The sequence below is a fragment of the Saccopteryx leptura genome, chromosome 3 (assembly GCF_036850995.1).
Source record: "Saccopteryx leptura isolate mSacLep1 chromosome 3, mSacLep1_pri_phased_curated, whole genome shotgun sequence".
In the NCBI taxonomy this organism is placed as follows: Eukaryota; Metazoa; Chordata; class Mammalia; order Chiroptera; family Emballonuridae; genus Saccopteryx; species Saccopteryx leptura.
Genome location: NC_089505.1, coordinates 128,667,770 through 128,693,758, shown reverse-complemented (window position 1 = coordinate 128,693,758; position 25,989 = coordinate 128,667,770). Strand labels below are relative to the sequence as shown.

At 50.4% G+C, this 25,989-nt stretch overlaps 1 protein-coding gene across 3 annotated transcripts in view; it reads left to right on the top strand.

Moving 5' to 3' along the window:
- TTC22 (tetratricopeptide repeat domain 22) overlaps positions 1-23,497 on the top strand; it is a 29,370-nt gene extending 5,873 nt beyond the window's left edge. The window contains exons 2-7 of one of the 3 annotated variants that reach the window (XM_066376383.1): positions 9,690-9,745; positions 9,947-10,062; positions 10,701-10,819; positions 12,458-12,619; positions 16,245-16,397; positions 22,728-23,497. In XM_066376383.1, coding sequence (XP_066232480.1) covers positions 9,690-9,745; positions 9,947-10,062; positions 10,701-10,819; positions 12,458-12,619; positions 16,245-16,397; positions 22,728-22,793 — 672 coding nt within the window. In that variant the 3' untranslated portion in view covers positions 22,794-23,497. Of the gene's footprint in view, positions 1-9,689; positions 9,746-9,946; positions 10,063-10,700; positions 10,820-12,457; positions 12,620-16,244; positions 16,398-16,883; positions 18,688-21,409; positions 22,246-22,727 lie in introns of those variants that run through there. The other 2 variants (XM_066376384.1, XM_066376382.1) reach the window with 2 other exon arrangements.
- Positions 23,498-25,989: the final 2,492 nt, after the last annotated feature.

Sequence of the window (25,989 nt, the reverse complement as noted above, 5' to 3'; positions counted from 1 at the left end):
TATGTGAGTGGGTAAGTGTTTACCACTTCCTGTCTCAGCTCTTCAATCCCTCCCTTTCCTCTTCCTCAAGTTACAAAAATATGATCAGGCAGGTTGCTTTTATCTGTCATTCCTCCCCTCCTCCCAACCCTTACACACACACACACACACACACACACACACACAGAGTCACAGATGGATTCGTGGTGGAAATCTCAGGTTGAGTGGGTAATAAGCATTTGGAATTAGACCAGGTTAAAATTCTGCTTCCACCACACCATCAGGTGGTAAGTCATTTCGCTTCTCTAAGCCTCAGTTTTCTAATGTGCAAAATAGGATTCCAACATCTGTCCCAAGGTGTCCCACAGGGTTGCTGTGAGGACGAAGTGAGAGGCTCCAGGCAGGATGCAGACCACGCTGGGGCTGGTGCCCCCCCTGCCCGCCTCGCCCCACAGCCTTTGCTGTTGCTTTTCTGCAGAGCCATGGCCAGCCTCTGGCTTATCGCCAGGGGTCTGCCCCCTGGACGGTGAGCCCTCTGTCTTGGGCCTTCCTCTCTCTTCTCCCACCAACTCGTGTCTAGCACAGAGTTGGACACCCAAGAGTTTGTGATTACTGTTAAATTTAATTTAGTTGAAAACTGAATTTTAAATCTTAAAACCCCTATTATGTTTTTATAAATAAGGTAACTCAAACTTGCTGTATTTCCTCATGAATAAGACATTTCCATGTATAAGACACACTTTAATTTTAGGCCCGAAATTTGAAAAAATAATATATTACATAAAGTTACTGAACTCAAGTTTTATTCATCATAAAATTCATACAACTCCTCGTCACTGTCAAAACTCCTATCCACTAGCTTGTCCTCATCTGTGCCTGATAACAAGTCACTGTCTTCAACAATGAGCGCAAAAACAAGCACGAAAAAGCAGGAAATGCAAGTTAAAAAACAAAACAAAACTACAACCACTGTATAAGGCGCACCCAGTTTTTAAATCCCAGATTTTTCAGGAAAAGGTGTGTCTTATACATGAGAAAATACAGTATATTTCTTTAAAAAGTAACATCCTTGTCTCAAGCTACCTGCTGGGCTTCTTCCCCTTTCCGCTTGGTCCGGTACACGCACACGTGCAGGCTCCCACATTCATCGCCCGGGCTCACGGCTCAGGGCAGGCCCTGGGTGATAGTGAGGCCGCCACTGCAGGGGTGCCCTCTGTCCCGGCCTGTGCCCAGGCACTGAGCTCAGAATGTTATGTTCATTGGTGCATTTGACTCTTACTCGAACCCCCAGACACACTGCCAGGTGAATATTACGAGTCCCTGTTGTACCAAGGACATGGCAGCCTCAGGGAGGGAAGTGACTTGCCTGGGGTGACGACTGTACCAGATTCCAGCTGGCCAGCAGGGGCAGGTGGGGAGGGAGGCAGTGCTGGTCGGCCAGCCTCACAAACAAAGGTGTGGGCATTCTGATTGCCACACCCAGGGGGTGGGGACCTAGCAGGAAGGCCAAGGGCACAGCCAGCCAGCGGTCCAGGGACCCCAGCACACACACAGACACACACATGCTCTTCTGCCCGCGTGCCCCTTCTCCCTGTCTTCCTTTCTCACTCCCCCCCCCACTTCCCCCAGGCCCAGGGCTGCCCCCAAACACTGGCCACTCGGATGTTCTATGCAGGGCAGACGCAGGTGTGACCTCAGTCAGAATGTCAGTGTGGGAGACCACGGGCCACAGGAGAATCCCTGAGCTGCCAGCCATGCCCGAGATGACTTGGGCCAGTTGCTTAACCTCTCTGAGTATCTGTGGCTTCCTCTGTGAAATGGGGACAGTGGCACCAGCCTGATGGGTATCGAAGGAGTAACTGGGGTCACAGAGGGAAGGCCCAATCCAGCGAGCATCAAGAGACGCAGGCTTCTTGTCCTCGTCCCCAGATGGTGCTGCCAGGACCAAGGATGCACAAGAGCCACGGAGTCTCCTTAGTGAGTCCCGTCCCCTCTCTGCTTCCTCCTGCCCTTCCTACAGTCTCCCTCATTCCGGCCCAGAACCGGCCTTGGAAAAGAATAATAACATTGGAGAAGAGCCCACTTGGGGGCAGGGGCCAGGAAATGGGTACCGGCCCCAGCCCTGCCCCGACTATGAGACAGTTGGCAAGTCATCTTGCTTCCCTGGGTCTCTGTTTCCTTCTCTGTCAAATGGGGGAGAGGGCGGACTGAGGTGGTGGGCAGGTGATTTCAGGGACAGGAAGAGCTTAGAGAAGTGGAGGCAGGAATGAACCTCCTGGCAGAAGAAAATGCATAAACACACATATGGAGGTGGGAAACCACCGCCTCGAGAATGTGGAGGGCAGTATTTTGAGGCCTCAGGAGCTGATCTCCAACTTTTGAGATCATGGGCAGGGTTTCTCTTCCCATAGTGCTTGCAAACACACACAGACACACACACACACTCCACAAATCTGAGTGGTTTCATTTCGTCCAACTAGGAAAGGAGACAGATGGCCGCTGGATGCTGAGCTAGGCATTGTGCATGCACATCCTTGCTTTCCACAGATTAGCTCACTTGGTCCTCACAGAAATGCTGGGAAATCAGAATTGGTATTAACTCCATTCTACAGGTGAGAAAACTGAGGTTCAGAGCGGCGTAGTGACTTGCTCAAGGTCACACACCCATAAATGGCTGGCAGGAACTAAATTCAAGTCTCTGGGACATAAAGCCTAGGCTGAAGGGTAGCTTTCCTGAAGCTCTGGCTCCAGCCTTCTGATGACCTTGGTGCTGCTGGCATTTGCATATTCGCACCTTCTGAGTTCGCCACTGGCTTCTCTCCCTACTTACCTGGCAAAGTTTGGGAATGGGCTCTCCCCTCCTCATTGATACAGGATCCCAGAGCCAAAGCCTTTAGCATCATCTGGCCCAACTGCCTCTTTTACAGGAGAAAAGATCAAATTTTGTTACCGGTACACACAGCACAGACCTATGGGAGGAGCCGAGGAAACTCAGGCATCACTATTATTACTACAGGGGGCAGGATACTTCTTCAGAGCCACCAGCCTCCTCCGAGGCCAGAGCTGGATTCGGACCCAGGACTAGACAGGATCCCTTTCCTCTAGGGACAGTGGGATAGCGAAGTGGTTCAAGGCAATCCTGCAAGGCTGGGGAAACAGTGCAGAGCCTAGGAGACCCACAAGGTCTGGGTTTGCTCGACAGTCCTAGGAACAGAAAGGGGGTGATAACAGGAAGCTGCAGTTGATCAGATCTTAAAATCCACATAGAACCCTCCAGAGAACCCAAGACAGGGGTGTGTACGTGACTTACTTCCACGGCATAGCACATGTCCTTCAAATCCCCTCCAGCCGGTCACACTGCCCACCCCACCACCACACCTGTGGAGAGACAGGCCAGGTGCATTATCCCAGTTTGTAGATGCAGTAGCTGAGGCCCAGGCTGGGCCAGCAGCCTTTCCAGGATACCTGGAGGGTAAGGCAGGGGTGGGTCTCCAATCTCATCCCACTTCTGAGGCAGAAGTTGGGTGAGGGAGGAGAAATCCTCTGCTCCTGCCTTTCTGTTCATGCCCCCACAGATGGCAGGGCAGACCCAGGCAGGGTGAGGGCAGGGTTTGGTGCGCAGATCAGGGAGGCTGCTCTGAGTCACCGCAGAGGACATTCCAGTTGTGCAGGAAGAACATATTCCTGAGTCTGTCACCTTGTGACTTTTCTTTCTGCAGCGTCAGCCTTAACAGGGTCAGTCTGCTGAGGTGGAAAGGACAGGGGCGTTGGAAGGAGGCAGATCTGGACTGGAATCCCGCCGCTCTGCCCTGTCCTGGGCTGTGGGTCTGGGCTGGTCCGTGGGTTTTTCCTTAGCCTCTGTTTCCTCACCTGGAAAGGGAGGAGGATGCATTACATCTCAGCCTGCTGTGAGGACCCAGTGGCATGATGCGCTCATGTGCCCAGTGGATAGCTGAAGCTCAAGAAACGTTCATTCTCTTCCCTTCTCATTCCTCCTCCCTTTGAGAGATAATTAGCTCTCAGGAACTAACTTGCAAATATAGAATACAACAGTCATCAAGGCAAAGTTCAAACTGCAAGGTGAATATTTTCCTTAAGAACCAACAAAGTGTCTGTATAGCCAATTCTGATACACACAGAATCGTAACCCGTTGGTGTACTAAAAGATCTTCTATTAAAATCCTTTAAAACAGCCAAGCCCCCAACATTTTCTTCTCTGGGGGTCACCTTTATAAGTAAATAGAATAGCTAAGACCCATCCTCATGCCCCTGTGTTTGCACAAACCTGCTCTGTAATAGTTTGTCGTAATCCTACTTGTCCACACAGGTTCTTTGAGGTCACCCACCTTTGTCACTTACCAATTGAACTGTAGCAGCTTGGATCATCAGGTTTCTCTGAGGGCTGCAAGTTCTGATCCTTTGGCTCATTTATAAAAAGATCCACCAGCCAGCCTGTGTATTACCACGAGAACCTAGTGCCATGGTCCTCAAACGAGGGTGCAACCTGTAAAAACACTGGTTGCTGGGCCCGCCCGCAGAGTTTCTGATTCAGTGAGTCAAGCATCTTCACTTCTATCAAATTCCAGGTGTTGCTGATGCTGTGGGTCTTGGGAACACATTTTGAGAACCACTAGTCTAAGGTAGTTGGGGGCAGGGGCTCTGGGGCTTAGCTACTACCTTCTAGCTGTGCCACTCTGGACCATCAGGATAACAACAGTCTCTACCTTGTAGGTGCGCCTGGACAGGGCCGAACGTGTTAACACATGCTGAGTATGTGCCCGCTGCATAGCAGTGTACAGGAAAATTTGCTGTTATTAACATAGCAAAAAAGTACCATTTCCAGGTCTCAGTCTGGGCTTTCACGCTGGCCATGTGACTTTGACGACATCATCTTGCCTCAGTTTTCCCTTCTCTACTAAGAGGGTAATGATGGCCCACTTTACATTCCACACAGGGTGTTGTAAGGATCAAGTGGAAGCTGTGAGTGGAGTGCACTTTTTCAATGATAAGCACTGTACACACACTTGCAGCTAGGCATTTCAGGAGAACACAAACATGATATCAGAGAGAGCTGGCTCAAAATACCAAGTTAAATACACAAGTCTCTACTTCTTTGAGGCTGTTTCCCCATCTCTAAAATGAGGGAAATAATAATGAGAGCCTCAGAGAAGCTGGGAAATGTCCTGAGAACCCCTCGTCTGAGGTCCGTTCCTCACTCTCATTTGCAGTTAGTACCAGAGTCCAAGGATTTCAAATCAAGTCCGGTGCTGGCACCTTTGCCTTGCCCAGTCCCCTCCCACAGATGGGCCCCTCCAGCTTGAAGCCTGGGCTGACACACACTGGCCAGCCCGCTCTTGTAGGGAAGCCCCAGAAACCCCAGCTGATGTGGTCGTGATAAGGAAGGAACAAGAGAAATGTGCACTGCCCAGATTGCCGCACCAGGCAGGCCCTCAGTAAACACCCCCCTCCCAGCAGAGGTCCTCTCAGCCCTCCCAGGCTGCCTCCAAACATCTTGCCTCTGGGAGCTATCAACTCTGGAAGTGAATTCCTTGCAGCTAAGAGATTTCACAGCAACTTTATTCTCCAAGAGAGAGGTAGAATAGCCCTTACCTTCTCCAGGAGGGGAGGGAATAGTCAGAAACCTGTTTAATTTAATTTAACGCACTGTGGCTTGCCAGGTTGCCCCTAGTAACAGCTTTAGTGGCTGCTTCAGTTACAACCAGAAGAATTTTTAAAGAGACAGTCCATTTTAGGGCCAGTATTGCACAGCAGAGTAAGGGCATCCATCAGTTTCATCACAGGGCTAGAAGATTAAACCGTAGGCACAGCAAAGCTTCAGACCAGATCCATTTATACAATTAACTCCGTTCCGTATCTGCAACCCCATAAGCCCTCCCGGAAGTGTAACTCTTAAGTGGGAATCTAAAAAGGGACTATGTTTGGGATTTGTCATACAGATGTCACTCAGCTGGCTACTTCCAGAAAATCACTTTCAGTCTTCAAGTTGAAAGGGAAGGAGAGTAAATGCCTGAGTTGTCCCTGCAATTCAGGTATACTGCCACCAGGTGGTAGTATTGCGTGGTTGATTGCTTTGTTCAAACCATAACCAGGCTCTTGAATTACTCAGGAATATCAGAGTAATGGCTAAACCACTGGATTTTAAGCCCTGATACTACTGTGTGACCATTGGTAAGTTGCTTCACTTCTGTGGTCTCAGTGTCCTCAGAGATATAATAAGGAGATTGATCAAAATAATTGAATGTTGTGGACAAGGCTTGAGGCTAGGATTATGAAAGCATGAACTTAAGTCACAGCTCTGTCATATAACCTATGACTGGACATATAATTATTTCTTGTGAATACCAAACAAGAGAGTGGCTATGAACCATGGAGAACCTTGAGGACACCCCACTGCTCTCCAGTTCTGGGGACCTGTAGAGTTGAGAAAGGTTCCTGGGAACCGAGGGGTTCTGAAGCCTAGGAGCACAGCAGGGTGTGGAGAGTTGGGTGCGGCAAGGATGCCTCTGACTCCGGGGCCTGAGACTTCATTGCCCCATATGGGACTGAAATAGGTCACAGTGGATGGAGCAGCCTCCTAGATACCCCAAACTCCACTCAGCTTTACCCCAAACCAGGAGAAAGGGAGCAAACATTAATGGAGCAAGTACTCCAGATGAGGCACTGCTTCGTATGCCTATGAGGTTGCTATCATCGTCCCCCTTTGCAGGTAAGGACACAGCCCCGAGAGCCGGCCACCAGGCCTCTGCTCTTTGTAGTACAGCCCCCACATCGACTACACCTGCTCTTGCTCGTAGCTACGCCTCCTTGTAAGGAGCCTGAGAAGGGGAGCAGGTTCTGTCTCTCCCGACCATGACCCAGTTTGGCCAACCTCAAAGTGGGCAAGGGGTCAGAGGTCACGAGATCACACCTACAAACATCCAGGGAGCCCGAGGCATACATGCCTTCAATCTCTCCCTGGTCAGACACTGACATTATGTCCAGGTCTTCAGCCAGGGTGGCACACAGTAGTCCCATGAAGCCGAGTTCCCTTCCCACATCCCAGGTCCTGTGTAGGTGATATTATGTCCAAGTCTTCAGCCAGGGTGGCACACAGTAGTCCCATGAATCCGAGTTCCCTTCCCACACCCCAGGTCCTGTGCAGGTGCGGCAGGTAAGGTTACACAGCAGCCAGTCTCAGACTTCTCTTTAGCCAGTGCTGCCCATTGAGCTCGCAAGGATGCCCTTTAACACTCGGGACCTGTCGCTCTCCCTTCACGACAGCCCCGATCCAGCCAAAGCCCATACACACATCCCCTCCTAAGTAGCAGATTCCTCTCCAAGACGATGTGAGTGTAAAAACATTGGAACTTGGCACTCCCCAGCTCTGACCTTTCTGTGGCTCCCTGCTGCCCTACAGATGAGCTCCAGGTCCTAACCGGGCACTCAGGGGGCTCCTCCTGGTGTCCCCCTGCTGGCTCATTCCCCATCCCTTACAGCTGGGATTCCAGCCACTGGGGCTGCATGCAGCCTCGACACGCCATGCTCACTCATCTCTGAGCTTTTGCGCACGATTTCCCTCCGTTTGGAATGCTTTCTCTCATCAGATCCATTGGGATGGTTCTTATTTGTCCTTGAAAACCCTTGTCCAACTTCTCCTCTGGAAGCCTTGGGGGTACCCCTGGATTGTGTGGGATACCTCCTTCAATATCCCTGGTGTTCCTTTACTTTGTGTCATTAGTTCTGACTTTCCCACTGGACCTGGAGCTCCTAAAGGCAGGGCCTGCTTCTTTCCTCTCCTATCCCCCCCACCCCCCATCCCACCCCACCCCCCACCCCACCCCCGCCCAGCCTGGGCCACCCAGGAGGATACTTGGGGAACAGTGGCTGAGGAATGCAATCAGTGGGGCCTCCTCCTGGGAGTCTTGCTTGGTTCACTCAGTGGGATGTGACTCCCAGGTTGCCTTCTTCTTCCTCCCTCCAAGCTCATCTACAGCCTTCCCAGAGAAGCTGCAACGTAACATGCAAACTTGAGCTCACACACCATGCTCCATGCTCACCAGGCTGCCCACATATCTCTATGCTGAGCCCTCCATCTGGAATGCCCTTGTCCCCCAGCCCACCGTCTGAAATACCGCTGCTATTCAGGGCCCACCTCACAGCCTCTGTCTCTGCACAGCTTTCCCAGAGCCTTCTGGCTGGGACGGCCTCTCCATCCTGCTGTGTCTGTCTGCGTCCCTCTCGGGGCCTTCACCACACCCGGCCTTGTGCTATACTTATTGGCAACCCAGCGTGATGAGGGGAGCATGGGCTTTGGAGCCTAACAAAGGGAGTTCAAACCCCAGTTCTTGTGTCACTTTACCTCTTTGAGCCTTAATATGTTCCTCTGTAAAGTGGGACGACACCTGCCTCACTGGTGTGCGACTGAGATGGTCAGGATCCTGGCACGTGGCAGGCAGTCAGACCCTATTATTTATGCCTGGGTTTGTTTCCCCAGCCAGGCTGTGTGCCCTTTTGGGCCCGGCTGCAGTTCCCATTCATTTCCACATCCCCACAGCACCCAACACCGGGCCCCACATCACGGATGCCCAGAAATGCTGACTGGGCTGAGTGTGTTCCCCCCGGCTGCTGGGAGTGGAGGCAGAGAGATGATGCGGTCCTGAGCCGAGGCAGCCATAGTGGGGTGTGGGGTGAGTGCAGAATCGAGTCTGGAGATCACCAACGGGAGATGAAGGCAGAGGGAGGGGCCGGAGCCCGAAGCAGAGCTGCTGATATGCACTGGGGGTTTTATTGGTTTTCATTAAAATTCCTTCCCGAGGCAGGAACAGCTACTCCCATAAATAACGGCATAAATATTTTATCTGGTGCCCAAGTCGGTCTAAATGCACGACAAGGTTGGCAAGAATAACAATGGGAGACAGTTCAGGGGTCCTGGGCCTCAGCTGAGCTCCCTCGGCATGCCCAGTGGGGCTCTCTCTAGAAAGCGGGAGCTGAGGGATGGTGTCGAAGGGGAGACCGGAAGGACAGTGTGGGGGGCAGGTGGACAGTGAGGTGTGGGCCCCAGAGTGGGAGACAGTTCAGGGGCCTGGGCCTCAGCTGAGCTCCCTCGGCATGCCCAGTGGGGCTCTCTCTAGAAGGCAGGAGCTGAGGGATGGTGTCGAAGGGGAGACCGGAAGGACAGTGTGGGGGGCAGGTGAACAGTGAGGTGTGGGCCCCAGAGTGGGAGACAGTTCAGGGGCCTGGGCCTCAGCTGAGCTCCCTCGGCATGCCCAGTGGGGCTCTCTCTAGAAGGCGGGAGCTGAGGGATGGTGTCGAAGGGGAGACCGGAAGGACAGTGTGGGGGGCAGGTGGACAGTGTGGTGTGGGCCCCAGAGGGGGGGGGAGGCAGAGTACAGGCAGGGGAGGGGAGCTTAGCTTGTAGAGCAAGATGGGAGGGGAGGGGATGTGTCCCACACCAGCTCTGCAATGGGCTCCTCATGTAGGACATTCATATGGATTGTCTCGTCAATTCCTCTGTGGTCAGAGAAGTAACGTGACTTGCCCAAGGTCATCTGGTTAGTCACTGGCAGAGCCAGGACTATATCAAGGATGTTTAAGGCCAAGGCCCTTGTACTACTGGCTGCTTCTTGGGGTTCAGGGGAAGTGTGGGAATCTATGAACAACAGCCTGAGTACTTCAATAACAGCAGCCTCCCCCATTCTCTGCTTCCCCAGATCCCCATGGAGGAGAAAAGGGGCTGGTACTTCACCATGGCAACGCTTTGCATCAGGTCAGGCTGGGAAGGGGAACATGGGATGGGGGAGAGGTGTGGCTTGGAACCCAGGGGAGAGGTAGTTAAGCCCATCTCCATGGCAAGGGCTCCCCAAGGTCCTCTCCCTGCCGGGGGCCAGGGAAAGGGAGGACTTACTGCACCTGGGGACAGCTGGGGGGCGGGGGGTACCAACCAGCTGCATCCTTTTTTTGGCTGCAGGCTAGATGGCATCTTCCTGGAGCTGGGCAGCGAGGAGCAGAAGAGGCTGCCTGCCTTCAACCGCACACTGGCCCTGCTCCAGCAAGTCCTGAAGTCCTCGGACCCCCACCATCGAGGTAGGGCCCCTGGTGGGAGAGCAGCTTCTGCCTGGCTCTTCCTGCACCCGTCTCTGACATTGGCCCCACCCCTAGCACCGCCTCTCTTCCCTGGACCCTGTTTCTCTCTCTCACCTTGTCTCATATATATATTCACTTGTTCCTCTCAAGAGCTCACTCACCTTGCACAGGTGAATACAACAATCGCAAATCACTACAACTGCATGTTTTGAGGTGTGTGCCCCACGACCTAGCAAATAAGAGACAGAGTGTCTCTCTCAGCCTCTCGTCCCCACTTTCTGGCTGGGAGCAAAGGCTCTGCTGGAAGAGTCCTCATTTCTCACAGGGCCACACGACCAGAGCAGGGACGAGCACTCCAGAGCTGGTGGAGAGCTGGAGCCAGGGGTGCGCCTCCGGAGAGGCCCCCTGAGAGAACACAGATTAAGCACAACAGTGTGTTCATCCATTCACTCACATGCCTCCCCCCTTCTATTTCTCTCAGTTGGCCCCTGAGTGGCCCTCCATGATTTCAGGCCACTGACCCCACCTTTGTCTTCCTGGGAGCTGACACCTTGGCGCAGCTGCCCCTGCCTCCTGTGGTTCCTCTCCCTCTGTCCTCCCTGCTGCTTCCTAGAGGCCCCTATCCCACCCCTCCCCAGCTCTGGCCTGGTGCTACCTCGGGATGCTGCTGGAGAGAAAGGACACCTTCTCCACCACCCCCATGGGCGTCCACGACTGCGGGTACTCAGGGACCGAGCCCCTGGACTGCTTTGGCAAGGTACGTGCCCAGCCATACCCATTCCCCAAACTGCGATGGAGCCTAGCACCCCATCTTCTTCTTCAGGAACCCTCTGCTTCTCTGGGTGTCACCCCCACTTTCACCCCCCTCCCCACTGTGTGCCCACCCCAGATGTGCCCTCACTCCAGACCTTTCTCTCCATCCCAAACAAAACAAAAATGCCCCCTTGTCATCAGTCCTCTGTGTAAGCATCAGACCCTCTCCACACCCTCTCCGGCCAGAGCCTGTGTCTTCAGCCTTGTCTTCTGCGCCTTCCACCATTTCCCAGATGTCCCCTCAGGCTCTTCTCCTTCAGGCCTTGGCTCACATGGCCCCTCCCCACCTCCAGCCCCTAATGGAAAGAGGATGGGTTTAGCCAGAGTCTCTGTGTGTGCTCGTTGTGCCCACAGGCTATGTGACCCTAAGGCAAGTCACATCCATCCCTGAGCCTCCTTATCTGTTATCTGGTCTGTCTACCTTCTAGATCAGGGGTCCCCAAATTACAGCCTGCAGGCCACATGCGGCCCCCTGAGGCCATTTATCCGGCCTCCACCGCACTTCCGGAAGGGGCACCTCTTTCATTGGTGGTCAGTGAGAGGAGCATAGTTCCCATTGAAATACTGGTCTGTTTGTTGATTTAAATTTACTTGTTCTTTATTTTAAATATTGTATTTGTTCCCGTTTTGTTTTTTTTACTTTAAAATAAGATATGTGCAATGTGCATAGGGATTTGTTCATAGTTTTTTTTTATAGTCCGGCCCTCCAACTGTCTGAGGGACAGTGAACTGGCCCCCTGTGTAAAAAGTTTGGGGACTCCTGTTCTAGATGACTGAGAGGCTCAAAGAGGCCAGTAGAAAACTGCAAAGTGCCAGTCAAGCCTGATTCCTGCACCTTGTTTATGTGGCAGTTTCTATACTCAGCTCAGTTTTGAAGTCTTTCCTGGAGGCTGGGGTCCCTGTGATATTCTTTCACCTGTGCATTCAGCAGTGCCCTGCACGGGCTTCTCCCTAACATTTGCTGGTAGGTTGTGAGCAATGTGTTGACGACAGATCTTAGAACAGAGCATTAACACCGGTTCATGAGGGTTCTGAGAGTTGTGTCCAATTTATCAAGAACACTGCCTTCACCACTGCTCGCGAACCTACTCAGTGCTAGGGCAAAGAGCTGGGCAGACAGGCCCCTGCGAGAGTTCAGCTTCTCAGGGGCAGCCAAGAACACAGCGCAGGCAGCCATCAGAAACAGTATGGGGGTGAGTGCTATGGCCTAGATAGGATCACTGTGACCAGTTACAGCTGAGGCTGGCCCCTACTCCCACCTGCCCTGGGAAAATGGGGAGAACACACTGGATATGTCTGAAGAAGAGGGGTTTGCCTGGGGTCTGAAGGGGTTCACTGGACATGAACATGGTGGAGAGCATGGCGGTGAGTCAAGCTCTCGAGAGTTAAGTGCCAGTGAGCTGTACCCCAAAGTGTCGGGCTCCCTGAGAAGACTGAACTTACTGGCAGGTGAACAGGGGCAGTAAGAGCATTATGATGACATGGCTCTATCCAGAGATAGTGTTCCTGAAGGTCAGGCACTGTCTAGCCAGTTCTGGCAAACAAACAAATTGTATGCTCTTAACCCTCCTCCCTTACCCAGGCCATCGAGATTGCCAAGGACCAACCCCCAATCCTGAATCGCCTGGCCAAAATCTTCCACTTCCTAGGAAAGCAGGATATGGCCATTGGCACCTGCAACATGGCCCTGGATGTCCTACGAGATCCAGAGCTCAACTGGCAGGCATACTGCACAAGGGCCAAGGTGAGTCACGCTTTAACTCCACCTCCTCCTGCCATCGGGAATTAGAGAACAAGAGCCACAGGCCAAGAGCCGGTTGCCAGAGTCCAAAGAGTCCACCCGGTTGCCAGAGCCTTCATGGTGGAAAGGAGCTTAGGAATCACCGAGGCACACAGTTTACATTCTGCACAGTTGTTGAGGTATCCCTTCTACAATGACCTACCTGGTAAAAGACCTGCAGCCTCTTTTTGATTAGTACCCAATATACTCAGACTGATCTGGGTTGAAATCTGACCTCTCCATTTATCTATCACTCTGGGACTGGGAGCAAGCCAGTTAGCCCTCCAAACCTCCAAATCTGGAAGATACAGATAACACCTGTCTTACAGGGTTGTCAGAAAACTAAGTGAAGTAACATCTAATGTACCATGCCTGGTGTGTGAGAGGTGCTTGTGAAAGGCAGTAATATATATCAAGAGGAGTCTAAGGTAGTAGATCAGAGTTCAGCTCTGGACGTACTAGTCTTGGTTCAGTCCCACAGCACCACTTACATACTATGGGACCAAAGATGAATGGTCTTGCCCAAACTCTGAGTCTCAGTTTATTCATCTGTAGACTGGAAATGATTGTACCTACCCCATAGAGTTGTTATGAGAATTACTGTATTTCCCCATGTATAAGATACACCTTAATTTAGGGGCTCGAAATTTGAAAAAATAATGCATTACATAAAGTTATTGAACTCAAGTTTTATTCATCATAAAATTCATACAACTCATCACTGTCAAAACTCCCATCCATTAGCTTGTCCTCATCTGTTTCTGATGACGAATCACTGTCCTCATATGTTGCCTCGTCCTCAATTCCATCTTTGGCATTTGAAATGCCACAGCCACTGTATATGACTCACCTAGCTTTTAGACCCCGAAATTTTTTTGAAAAAGAGTGCGTCTTATACATGGGGACATATGGTAAATTAGATTCTGTGTAAAACTCAGCACTGAGCACATAGTAAGAGCTCATAAGTGATGGGTTGCTATTATTAGGTGTATATTTAACTGACTCACTAGCTCTTGAAGCAGTTTAACACATGGTCATTCAGCTCTGCAAGTTACAAATCTAGTTGAGAGCAGTCTCTCTCTGCCTTCCCCCACTGGTCCCAGATCTGGCCTGTGGACCCACATAGAGCCCAGCTGCTTGGGGAAAGAAACATGGAGCCCTCAGTTTCCTTTGCTCCAGGCTAAACAGCTCCTCTCATCTTCTCTACTAGCTTTCTTAGGACATGATTCCGAATCTGCTCCCTTGTTCTTGGTCTCAATGACATAATCATTTTTGCCAGCTGGTACTAGGCAGGATATTCATTCATTGTAGTTAATGTGATTATTATCAGTAGTAATTATATTAGTCACAATAGTAAATAATAGAACATTTCTGAAACACTATGTCTTACCTAGCACTTACATTTATGATCTGATTTAATATTCTGACCTCATCACCAGCTTGTGTCCTGCTCACTGCCTCCCTATAGATCCACAGGTCACACACTACTCAGATGGCCAGACTAGCACCACGGATGGGGGCAGGGAGTGGTGAGATGGCAGGAACAGAAGAGAAGGGAACTCACTACCTGTGTGAAAGCCTCAGTCCCTACCCCTGAGGCTGCAACCCGGAAGGCCCTACCTGGCTCATTACCTCCCTCTGCTACCCCTCCCTCAGCTCCTTCTCTTCCAGCCACACTGGCCTCCTTCCTATTCCTGAGGCAAGAAAGATCTCCCTGCAGGACTTCTGCCGAGAATGCGCTTCCTGCAGACGTCCACTTGCCTTCCTCCCTCGCTTTCTGGAGTTCTTGGTAAAGACAGCTTCTAGTACTATCTCACTGAGAATATCAACCCCTCAGCATTTTATGTCCTCCTTTCTTGGTTTACTTTTTCTTCTTAGCACTTATCACTCCCTAACACACTATTTGCTTTATTTATTATTTAGTTTTGTCTCTCTGCACCACTAAAATATAAGCTCCATGAGGGCAGGGAATGTTGTCATTTTGCTCTCTAGAATACCTCAATTCCAGGAAGTACTGGGCACACAGCAGGCTCTTGATGGATATTTGTTGAATGAATGAATGAATGAATGAATGAATGAACTAAGCACCTACCACGTGCTAGGTCCTGGCTGGAACATGTTCTCTCAATCATCATGGTAACTCCCCAAGAAAGACAGTAGTGTAATAACTTTTCAGATGTGGAAAATGAGGCGCAGAGGTTGAGGAACTTCCCCCAGTTCACAGGCTAAAAGGAGAGGGGCTGGATTTCAGCCAAGTCCAATGGGCAATAAAACCGAGCTTCTCACCCTCCACCCACCTTGTGATGCTCTCTTAGAATCAGAGCCCATCCCCTCAGCTCTTTGGCATTAATACCTTCAACCATGACCCCCTTCTCCTTATTTTCTCCTTTTCACCCCTACCCCACCCTGCCTGAATCTCTAGATTTTCTAAATGCTCCAAGTGTGGGGAAAAAAGGAAGAAGTGGGGATGAAAGCAAGGGTTTGAAATCATTTGTAATTTGATGCAAGTTGGGGCCACCTGCCATTCTTCCCAAATTGCTTGCTTACATGGACTTTCACCAAATCGCTGTTGCCATCCTATCTAAAATAACCCTCTCGCCTGACCTGTGGTGGTGCAGTGGATAGAGCATCGGACTGGGATGCAGAGGACCCAGGTTCGAGACCCCGAGGTCGCCAGCTTGAGCATGGGGCTCATCTGGTTTGAGTAAAGCTCACCAGGTCGCTGGCTCGAGCAAGGGGTTACTCGGTCTGCTGTAGCCCCATGGTCAAGGCACATATGAGAAAGCAATCAATGAACAACTAAGGTGTCACAACGAAAAACTAATGATTGATGCTTCTCATCTCTCTCCGTTCCTGTCTGTCTGTCCCTATCTATCCCTCTCTCTGACTCTCTCTCTCTGTCTCTGTAAAAAAAAAAAAAAAAAAAAAAGAAAGAAAAGAAAAGAAAACGTCGACCTGGAAATGCTGAGGTCGTCGGTTCGAAACCCTGGGCTTGCCTGGTCAAGGCACATATGGGAGTTGATGCTTCCAGCTCCTCCCCCCTTCTCTCTGTCTCTCTCCCTCTCTCTCTCTCCTCTCTAAAAATGAATAAATAAAATTAAAAAAAAATTAAAATAACCCTCTCCTCAGTTACCTCAATCACATCACTGTGCTTATTTTTGCATAGAACTTATTACCACTGGAAATGGTACTGTTCACTTGTTCGTGATCATCTCCCTACTAGAACGTTAAGTTCCACAAGGGCAGGAACCTCATCCGTCTTATCAGCATTGCACCCCAGTACCAAGCACAGGGCCTGGCATATGGTGGGCATACAATACATATTTGTTGAATGAATGAAGGGCTCTTACTTCATTCAACCCACTCATTGTACAGACAGGGAAACTAAGGCCCAGAAAGGGGAGTGGCTAGCCCAGACTGGCACAGGACTAGAACCTAGGACTCCAGGGTCCCAGTCCCGGGGGTTTCTGCTATACTACAGAACCCCCCTGAGTTGCTGTTAAGGAAATGACTGGCTTCATGTAGGGCAGAAAGGAGGGCAGGGGTCCTTGCTTGGAGCCTCTTTCCTGAGCTGACTCTTTGTGGGCAGATCCATATCAGAGCCTACCTTCATGACCTCGAGCGAGTCAAGATGGGGTTCGGAGGCATGCCTGACAGGAACCATCTGGCCTGCGCCAAGGCAGACCTCGAGGAAGTGGTCAAGGTGTGCCCAGGCCTCAAGACCTACCTGGACATCGGCCAGGTAAGGCAGTCTCTTGGCTTGCTAAGAACCTATTTACTTTCTGCCAGCCAGCCCTGGGAACTTAGGGCACAGGGAGGAATAGGGGGCATCATCCTACCTGATAACAGTACCCACTTCCTGTAGGCGAGGATTAAATGAAGGAATGCGTGCACATCGTTTAGGACAGGGCCTAACTTCTTCTAAGCACTCAGTAAGTGTGAACCATTCATCTTTACCAGCAGTGCCTTCTGTGCACAGGGCATACTAAAATGTGACAAGATCTTATTTTAAATATGAAAAAAACTGAGAAATTGCCTTGGTCAAGGTTATGTGGCCAAGAGTGTGGGGCTGGAACTGGAATCAGAGTATTGTCTCACCTTTTCCAGGGAAGGGAGACCAAATATTGTGGTTAATAATTGTGAAATAAGGGAAGGTTGGGATGCAGGAAGCAGCCCTGGCAGGGAGGGGGTGGTGGTTGCAAGGCTCACCCAGGCCACCCCACCCCAGGTCTACTACTACATGGGCGTAGATGCGATGCAGGAGCTGCTGGCCGTGGACGATGCGGCGCTGAACCAGGCCCTGGTCTTCCTGGCCAAGGCCGGGGAGTCAGAGGTGGGCGCCACGCTGCCCGAGCTGCAGCTGCTGCGAGGCAAGTGCCTGCGCATCAAGGGCGAGGAGGCCAACGCGGCGGCCTGCTTCAAACGCGTGGTGGAGCTGGACGACACTGGCTCCAGCCACACCGAGGGCTTCGGCTACCTGCTCGAAGCGCTGCTGGCGCAGTGGAGCCAGGCACAGCTGAGCGACGGCGAGCTGGGCCGCGAGGTGGACGCGTGGCTGCGCTGCGCCCAGGACAAGTACCCGGCCGCGCGGCTGCGTCAGGAGCTGCAGCGTGTGTGGCGCGGCCACACCGGCGAGGTGCTGGGGCTGGCCCGGGCCTTGGTGGCCCAGGGACGGCCGGCGCTGGTGCGGCTGCTCTTTGAGACCATGGAACACGAGGGCGAGGACACTGGCGCACCGCGGGGCCGCCGCTCGTTCTCCTTCTGAGGGACCTGCCCCGCCCCTTCGAGGCCCCGCGCACAGCTGATTGGACCAACTCTGAGCCTGCTTGAGCAGGTGGGGACTTGGAGACACTAGGGCAGTTTGACATGCGTGCGGAGAAAGAAGGACCTGGTTCAGGAAAGTGCCAATTGAAGGAGAGAATTGGGAAAATATGCAGAGAAAATAAGATGGTTGCGAGTCTCCTAAGAGATAAAGAAGATAACTGTCTCGATTTTGGCCGTTTTCTAGTCCATGGTGTAGTCCCTGAGGCCTTAGTGCCTGTCTTTGGATTCCCGTGAACGACACTCTGTAATAAAGCCCTTATTTAAGTTGACTGGAGTGGGTCTCACAGGTCCTGCAGCCAGAAAAGTCCAGGCTAGAGCAGAGGGCAAAGCTGCACAGTGAGCAGGTAAGGGGCAGGTTGGTGGCCCAGACCTGCCTGCTCAGGGCTCTTCCCTACCTGGCTAGCAGCCTTCCAGCAGGCCTCATCCTTGCTCGGGTGGTCTGCAAGCCTCCCAGAAAAGGAATAAAGCCCATCAATAGTGATTTTGCTTCACTCATCAGGAAGTGACACCTGCCGTCAACCTTAAACCTACCACAAGAGAATGAAGAATATCTTGGAATTTTACACTCTTGGAATCATAGACATAGAATCTTATGTGGACTTTGATGGTCAAAGACATAGACATTGGCCACCAAATCTTAGACTGGCCAACCTGGATTTTTGTGGCCCCACCTACAAGAACTACTCAACCTAAAATTCCAGATTAAGTTCTTGCCAGACTCCAGGAAAGCTAGTTAGTCGTACATAACTGCAATGGCAAAACCCCCATATTGGTTTGTAATTTGTTTTGCATTTGTTCCTTTCTTTAAACAGTTATACGCACTGCTTTGCTCAGATCTCTGATCTTCAGCTATTCAGCAGGGAAAGGCCAGCACCCCTACATTGCTCTTTATGCCTCCAATGACAGATGGAGAAAAGACTGAGAGGTGCAGGCCTTAGCGATCACATTCTCCACATCTCTCCTTGTGGAGATGGAAAGACTGAGAACCCTCCAAGGGAAGTGATTTGCCCAAGGTCACATTTCCTAGCCATTCCTCCTTTGTACCTGAGACCTGCTGTGAGCATTTTTTAGATTTGGAAAAGTATGAATATACTGGTTAACACTAAAGCATTAAGTGTTTATGTGTCACCTGTCACATAAACACTTTTCCTCTACTGCCTCCTCTTCCGGTTAAACCTTTTTAATAAACTTTCATTCTGATCACCTCATTCATACTTCTCATATAAATGACCAACAAACACCCACTATAGCGTCTCTCAGAGATTTCACATATTGACTAAAAGCTAAAAAGATAGGAATCCCCATTTCCAGGGCAGACCCCAGATTCAATTACCAGCACTTCTTGCATGTAATTCTCTCAACAGCCCTGGGTAGTAGCATTCTAATCCTCATTTTACAGATGAGGACACTGAGATACTGTGTCCTCAGGTAAGTACGGGAAGAGCCAGAATTTGGACCAGGCCTTCCCAGTTCTGTGCTGCCTTCTGAAACAGTCTTTCCTGGGAGATATGTCATCTGTGGTCTAGAGTTGGGTCTATTATAACCAATTTGAACTGTCCCTTCCCCCAGTGCCCTAGTCTCTGTGTTCCCAAATTGCTTTTCCTCTGTGACTTTGTACATCCTCCACCTCCACTGGCTTTTTTCCTGTGACTTCCATCCCAAGTGCCTCTTCCAGTAAGTCTTACCAAAGCCTCCCAGCTCTCATTAATCACTCTCTTTTATGCATGGAGAGCTCTCAGGGCACCGTGTCCCACTGCATTGCATTTATTCCTTCTTTTTGGGTCATAATTTTGTTAGCATGTCTGTTGCCCACCCTGCCCCCAACTCTGTTTACAGCAGGAACTATAACTGATTCAGCCCCGGGGCCCTGCACTGATCTTGGCACACAAGACAGGCTCAGTGTGGGTTGTTCAGCTGAGTGAACTCACAGCAGTGATGTCGCTACCTCAGTCACAAACAAGTGACTCCATCACCAGGTCCACAGCGCTGAGGCTGGAGCCAGCTCTGCAGCCCAAGGACCTTTGAGGCCCAGAACTCAAACTGAAAGCAGGGGCTTTCTTTCCTCGTCCTCTCCAGCCTTAAGCTAATTCTCCAATTCTGCAACTGGGAAACTGAGGCCCAGCTTGGGAAACAGACAAGAGAGCAGGGACTTGACCAAGGTCAAGCCATGAACCAATGACTGGTTCAAACTTGAATCCCAGGTCCAGACTTGTGGGCCAGTGTTCTCTGCCCTTTCAGGACATGCCTCCTTTTACTTCTATCAAGTCCAGGAGGACTACAGGCCTTCCGCTCCTTCACTCAGCTAGTACTTATCAACCACTGGTCGAGTGCCAAACATAGTGCCAAGCTCTGGGGCTCCATGGAGAACAAAATAGACCTGCCCTTACCTTACCTTCAGGGAGCTCACAGGAGACTAATGGGAAGCTGAGGAAGATTTTTTTTTTTAATTTAGTGAAAGTATGGAAGGCAGAGACAGACTTCCACATGTGCCCCGACCAGAATCCACCTGGCATGCCCACTAGGGGGTGATGCTCTGTCCATCAGGGGCCCTTGCTTCAGTGCAACCAGAGCCGTTTTTTAGTGCCTGAGGTGAAGGCCATGGAGCCATCTTCAGTGCCTGGGGCCAACTCACTCTAATCAATCCACGGCTGCAGGAGGGGAGGAGAAGAGAGAGAGAAGCGAGAGGGAGAGGGGTGGAGAAGCAAATGGATGCTTCTCCTGTGTGCCCTGACTGAGAATCGAACCCAGGACATCCACACGCCAGGCCGACGCTCTACCACTGAGCCAACTGGCCAGGGCTGAAGAAGGTTTTAGCTGGCAGAGCTGGCTACCCTCCCCCTCCACACCAGTCTTCTGCATCCTGTATTAGTGGCCTCCCCTGCCCCCCTTTGGGGAGGAGAGGATGGCCATCCCTGGGGCTTGGGGCCTGGTCCTTGGCTGCCCCTCTCCAGCAAGCCACTGCTGAGGCCAGACCTCACCGTCTCCCAGGTCTATGGTTCTGGCTGGTCTGGGGAGGCTAGTGGGTGGCTGATCTTTATTTAATTACAATTTTGAGCCCTGCAGAACACCCCTGCCCGCTGGGCAGCTGGGAGAACAACTGTCTGTCACACAGCTGAAGAGCAGGAGATCCTTAGGGGAGCACTGCAGAATAAAAGCCTTAATGACCCCATAATCGGAGTAATGAAGATAAATCACACCTCGTGCTGCCTGCCCTCTCCTTCCTCTGCACCTAGCAGCCAACACCAGGGAGCTAGAAACTCCTGTTTAGCCAGGGTGAGCAAGGCATGCTAAAGGAAAGCAGGTGAGATGTTTCAGCTGTAGGCTTCCAGAATCTCAGGGTTGGAGAGAACCTTAGTCATCACCTCTTTCAACCTGTCCATCTAAAGCAGGACTCCCCTCAACAGTGGTTGCTCTGGAAGGAGGGTCTGACTACTTGCACACCTCTGGCAGACAGACAGCTTACTACCTAGTGAAGGAATTAACCCATTTTCATCTGGTCTGCCTTTTGAGTTTGTGCTTCTATTGAGTTGAAATCCTCTTTTCTGTAGTTTCTATCTTTTAATTCAAGTTTAGCTTCTGGGCCCACACAGAACAGGCCCTAATAAGCATGGTGACCTTGAACAAGTTACTTTCCTCTGGTCCCCATTCTCTCTTTCTGTTTTAGCACCTCTTTCAGTGTTAGAGTTGTTCAAAAGGTGGCTGGCCGCTCCGTCCGTGGCCAGGCGGGGCTCTGACCGGCTTCCAGTGGCCAGCCCAGCCTGGAGCCTGCAGAGAGCGGTGCTAACAGCTGAAAGCAGAACGGAACAGGGCTCTCCCGTCCCTAATCAGGCCCCAAGGGTGCACCCTGTGTGGACGGATGATGGTGGCTGGATGCCAAATGAAGTGAAATATCTCCTTTTCTCAGGCTGTTAACTTTTTTTCTTGTTTAAGGAAGGGGAGGATAATGACATTTAGCACTTTACAACTCAGCAGTAAAATGAGCAGATGGAAACAGATCCCCAGCATGGCGGGCATGTTTGCAGTGAGAAACCCTCCCCGGCCCTGTGGGCTGAAGTCACTGGCAAGGCTTGCTGATGCGCTTAGGGCAGCGCCTGCTCCCTTCCTCTCCCCCAGCTCCTCCCCACAGGCAGCTGCTCCAGCGCCTGGGCTCCACCTGCCCTCACTTCCGGCTTCCTGCCTCTGCTCACCCTATCCCACCTGCCTGGAGCACCTTCCCTACCTCCCAGGTCTGCATGGAAGACACCTAGCTCTAGTTTTTATGAGGAGGGGAGGAGGGGGCTGTTCCTGGCCAGCTGTGGTGAGCAAAAACTGGAGCTGCGGAAAAGCTTCAGCTGGCCTCTAGGTGGCCATAAAAGAACGATTTGGCTGAGCAGGGAAGTTTCCCACAGGGAAGTCAAAGAGAATCATCTTCTTCATCATCACCATCACAACAATGTACTGAGACGTTGCCACAGCCCGTCCCTGTGGCTCGTATCTCACACGCCTTACCTCGCTTGCCCCTCATAAGCCCATAAGCTATGTTTCGGCTTTGTCTCCGTTTTATAATAACTTGCCCAGAGTCCCTCCACCCCGCCTGGAATGGCAGGCAAGCTAAAGAGTACTAATAAATGGCTTTTTAACTGTTTGGGGTTTCGATTACTTTCTCTTCTATCACATATGTTGCTGTATAAACTGAACACTTACAAAAAAATCTGAATGTATTTTTCAGGTTTATGTTTCCAAACCCAGCAATAGCTCTGTGGTGGGGCTTGTTCAATTTTGGCATGTAAATTGTTTCATTAAACTGCAGCTGCTCTGTGAGTTTTATTTGTCATCCACAAAGTAAAAGAAACAAACAAAAGAACCTCCATATTTACGGTGGAGATCTATTGTTTCCTCTGCTCAGAGCCCCTCCCTGCCAGGAATAGCATACTTCTTCCTGGGCTGGGAAGTGGCTCCTTCCCCACTCTGCCTGGAAGAGGAGGGCTGCCAGTCACAACACCGCATGCCCAGAACACAAGAGCTGACAAATGACTGAAGTTGGGCTAATCAGAGTCCTTCCCATAGACTTTTCCAACTGGGTGCAGGGACAGAAAATGCTCTGTGTGTCTGTTGAAACCGCTGTTAGTGGCTGTCCCGTTAGAATTAGGCTTAGTTTTCATCAAAGACCTGAAAACAGTATTTCAAACAAGATGGCAGTTTGTCCTGTGAGGGCAGCTCAAGTATCACTTTAGTGCTTGCCCACCTCCCTTCTCCCCTCACCTACCAGGTACCTGCTGAAGTCATCCTACTGCAAGCACCTGCCACTCTCCTCCTGACTGGAAACACTGGGTAACTGAGGCCCCTGAGAGCAGCCTTCAACTAATGGGGAATGGAAATTGAAGAAGAGCCCAGCGCATGGGGGGTGGGGGAGATAAGATCATTCGGAGGCAAATTCCACATTCTCCCTGAGGTCCCATTGAGACAGAGTCCGGTTTTCCATAGCAGTGACCTGCTTGTTCATTCTTCCTTTCCTCTCTCATTTCCCCACTCCTCTATTGGCATTTCCTGGGATCACCTCCCAAATAAACTGCTAGCCCTAAAATCCTTAGTTCAAGGTCTGCTTCTGGGGCAGCCCAGCTTTGGACAGCCTTGAAGTCCTTCTTTCTCCCAAGATGAGGACTGCACCACCTCAGTACTCCCTTGGCACTTTCTTTGTACCTCTAATATAATGCATCATGGTCTCTACTGTTGATTTAAGTATGAGAAAAGAATGAACATAGGGAATATAGATAATTGAGTCACTTAACCAAGCTGCTAAAATTGTTAATGTTATGAAGGTTAATGCATAAGGAAACTATTCTATTCTTGATCTAACTCACCTGGGAACTTAAACTTCTGGACTTTCAAGTCCTGTGTCAATGCCTGGATATACATCTGGACATACCCTAGACCTCCAGATAACCTCTGATTACTCCCTGAAGGACTCGTGTATCCAGCCCACCTGACATCCATTCTAGACCCCTGACCTCTGACTGATAACCATCCTAGGCCAACCCTAGGGCTAATAATGCAGGACAGAAAATTCTCAAAAAGGTACTTTATGGCCTGACCTGTGGTGGCGCAGTGGATAAAGCGTCGACCTGGAAATGCTGAGGTTGCTGGTTCAAAACCCTGGGCTTGCCTGGTCAAGGCACATATGGGAGTTGATGCTTCCAGCTCCTCCCCCCTTCTCTCTCTCTGTCTCTCTCTCTCCTCTCTCTCCCTTTCTGTCTCTCTCTCCTCTCTAAAAAATGAATAAATAAAATAAAAATAAAAAAGGTACTTTTTACTGCAAGAATTCTAAACTTTTCTTTTTTCTTCAGAACACTTTTAGGTTTTTGCCTAGCCATGTTCATAGTTTGCCAATTCTAAGACCCTTGAATAAGTCTTTATGATTTATCTCTAGCAAAGCCTTCAGACTCTTTTTGAGTTCATTTGACAAGTGTAAAATAGAAAGGAATATTCATTTATTATTGAGTACCAGCTGTGTGCAGGCACTGTACCAGGTATCTTGTGCTCATTCATCCATTTATTCACTAATTAATTTATTCAAAAAATATTTCTTGTGCATTTACAATGTGGCAGACAATGATCTGAGTCAGGGGTTGGCAAACTATGACCCACAGGCCAAATTCAGTCCACCACCTAATTTTATAAGTAAAGTTTTATTGGAACACAGTCATGTTCATTTGTTGACATACTTCTATGGCTGCTTTCAGGCTATAACAACAGAAACCATATGTCCTGCAAAGCATAAGATATTGACTGTCTGGCCCTTTACAGAAAAAGTTTAGTGCCCTTGGTCTGGGCACTGGGGATGCTGCAGTGAACAAAACAAACAAAAATCCTATACTCCTAGATGGCGTTTGCATTCTCCTGGGGTTCAGGGAGAGGTAACACAAACAAACTGAAAACTAGGTAAGATATTTAGTATGTTAAATGGTGATAGATACCATGGAGAAAAATAAAGCAGGTAGGGAGTATCAGGAATGCTGGGAGGAGGACAAGTAGGAGTGGGGATTGCTGTGAGTATAAGAGCTAATGGGCCAGATGAGAACTCAGACAAAATTCTGAGGAGAGGAGAGTCCTTACCCATGAGAACTTCAAGGAAGGCTTACCAAAGAGGGTACCATCAGGCTGGGATCCTAAAGATCAGGCCTCCAGACAGAGGGGACCCAACCAGAAAGACTGTTTGTGTGATGGCTCCCACGATTTTGGTTATGGGTCAACACATATTTATATAAATAAATTGCCCCTGGAGGCTGTGAGTGCATGGAGATGAATTTTTTCTCCCCCTTTTATTAGTGGTGTTGGCCACAGACAAGCTAGCCAACTTTTCCAAGCCTTGGTTGTCTCATCTGTAATATGGACATAAGAGTGATGTTTACACCTCATGGGGTTATTGTGGGGATTTAGCCAGACATGGACATTAAAAAGTGTTTAATATTGTCCCTGGAATATAGCAAGGGCTTTATAAATATGATGATTATTGCTGGCCACACTTCAATTCTGAAGAATCTTGATTAAAAAAAGAGGCCTACCTCCCCAGTCCCCGTCTGGTCTCTAATCAACTTAAACTTAGGCATTGAAGCAATGAACAAGTGGTGCTCTCTGGGCCCAAGCAGAAGAGGCCCCTGAAGACAGAAGAACAGATTTGGTATCCCACACAGTGGCAGAGTGGGAGTCCTTTGTAACTAGAGGCAGCATCAAAATGATAATTCTCTCCTTCTGAGACAGGCTGAGCCTCTCTTAGATGAACGGGAATGTCCTTTACTTACCTCTTGAGCCTCTTCAAGATAAGATTAAGGTTCTCTTCGGGTACTCCTCAAACCAATGTGTCTGCGCCTACACCAGTCAATGCCAGCCTTCGGCAGAAGCCCAGAGAACAAAGAGATCCACTCCGCACGTGTGCAAAGAAACCCAGCTTCATATAAGCCAGACCCCAGCAGCAGTTCAGGGAGCTATATGCTGTAAGTGCATGCTCCCTTGATGCATCAAGCTCTCCTCCTCCCTTTTTCCCCTCACCCAGTTTTTAGTAAGCCACTTCTCTTTTGAATCTGTTTCACCTCCTCTCGTTCTACCCTGGGGTGGGGGAAAGAACCCCTCCATACTGGCGACACTTGTGGTGGGCTAGGGGAGCCATGTGGTTCCCAGAATCAGAATGGGTTCAGGGATGGGCAAGATGCTTTCAAGTACATCTTTCATTGAATCCTCCAAACACCCCTAAGTGATGCTATTATGATTTATGTTTTACTTAATGAAAAACTGATGAAGTAACTGTCCCCAGGTTACATAGCTAGGAAGTGGCTGGGCAGGGTTCCAATTCAAGGTCACCTTCCTACCTACAGTCCAATCTGTTTTGGCTTGGCTGGGCTAATGGGGTGGGGGTGGGCTCTAAAGTCCACCAAGTGGACTGTTCCAATGGCTCTCTGGAGTCGGTCCCCTCCTCTCCTGCACACCGCCCCAGTCTGGGCCATTGCAGGAGTCTCCCATCAGGCCTCTCTCCCTAC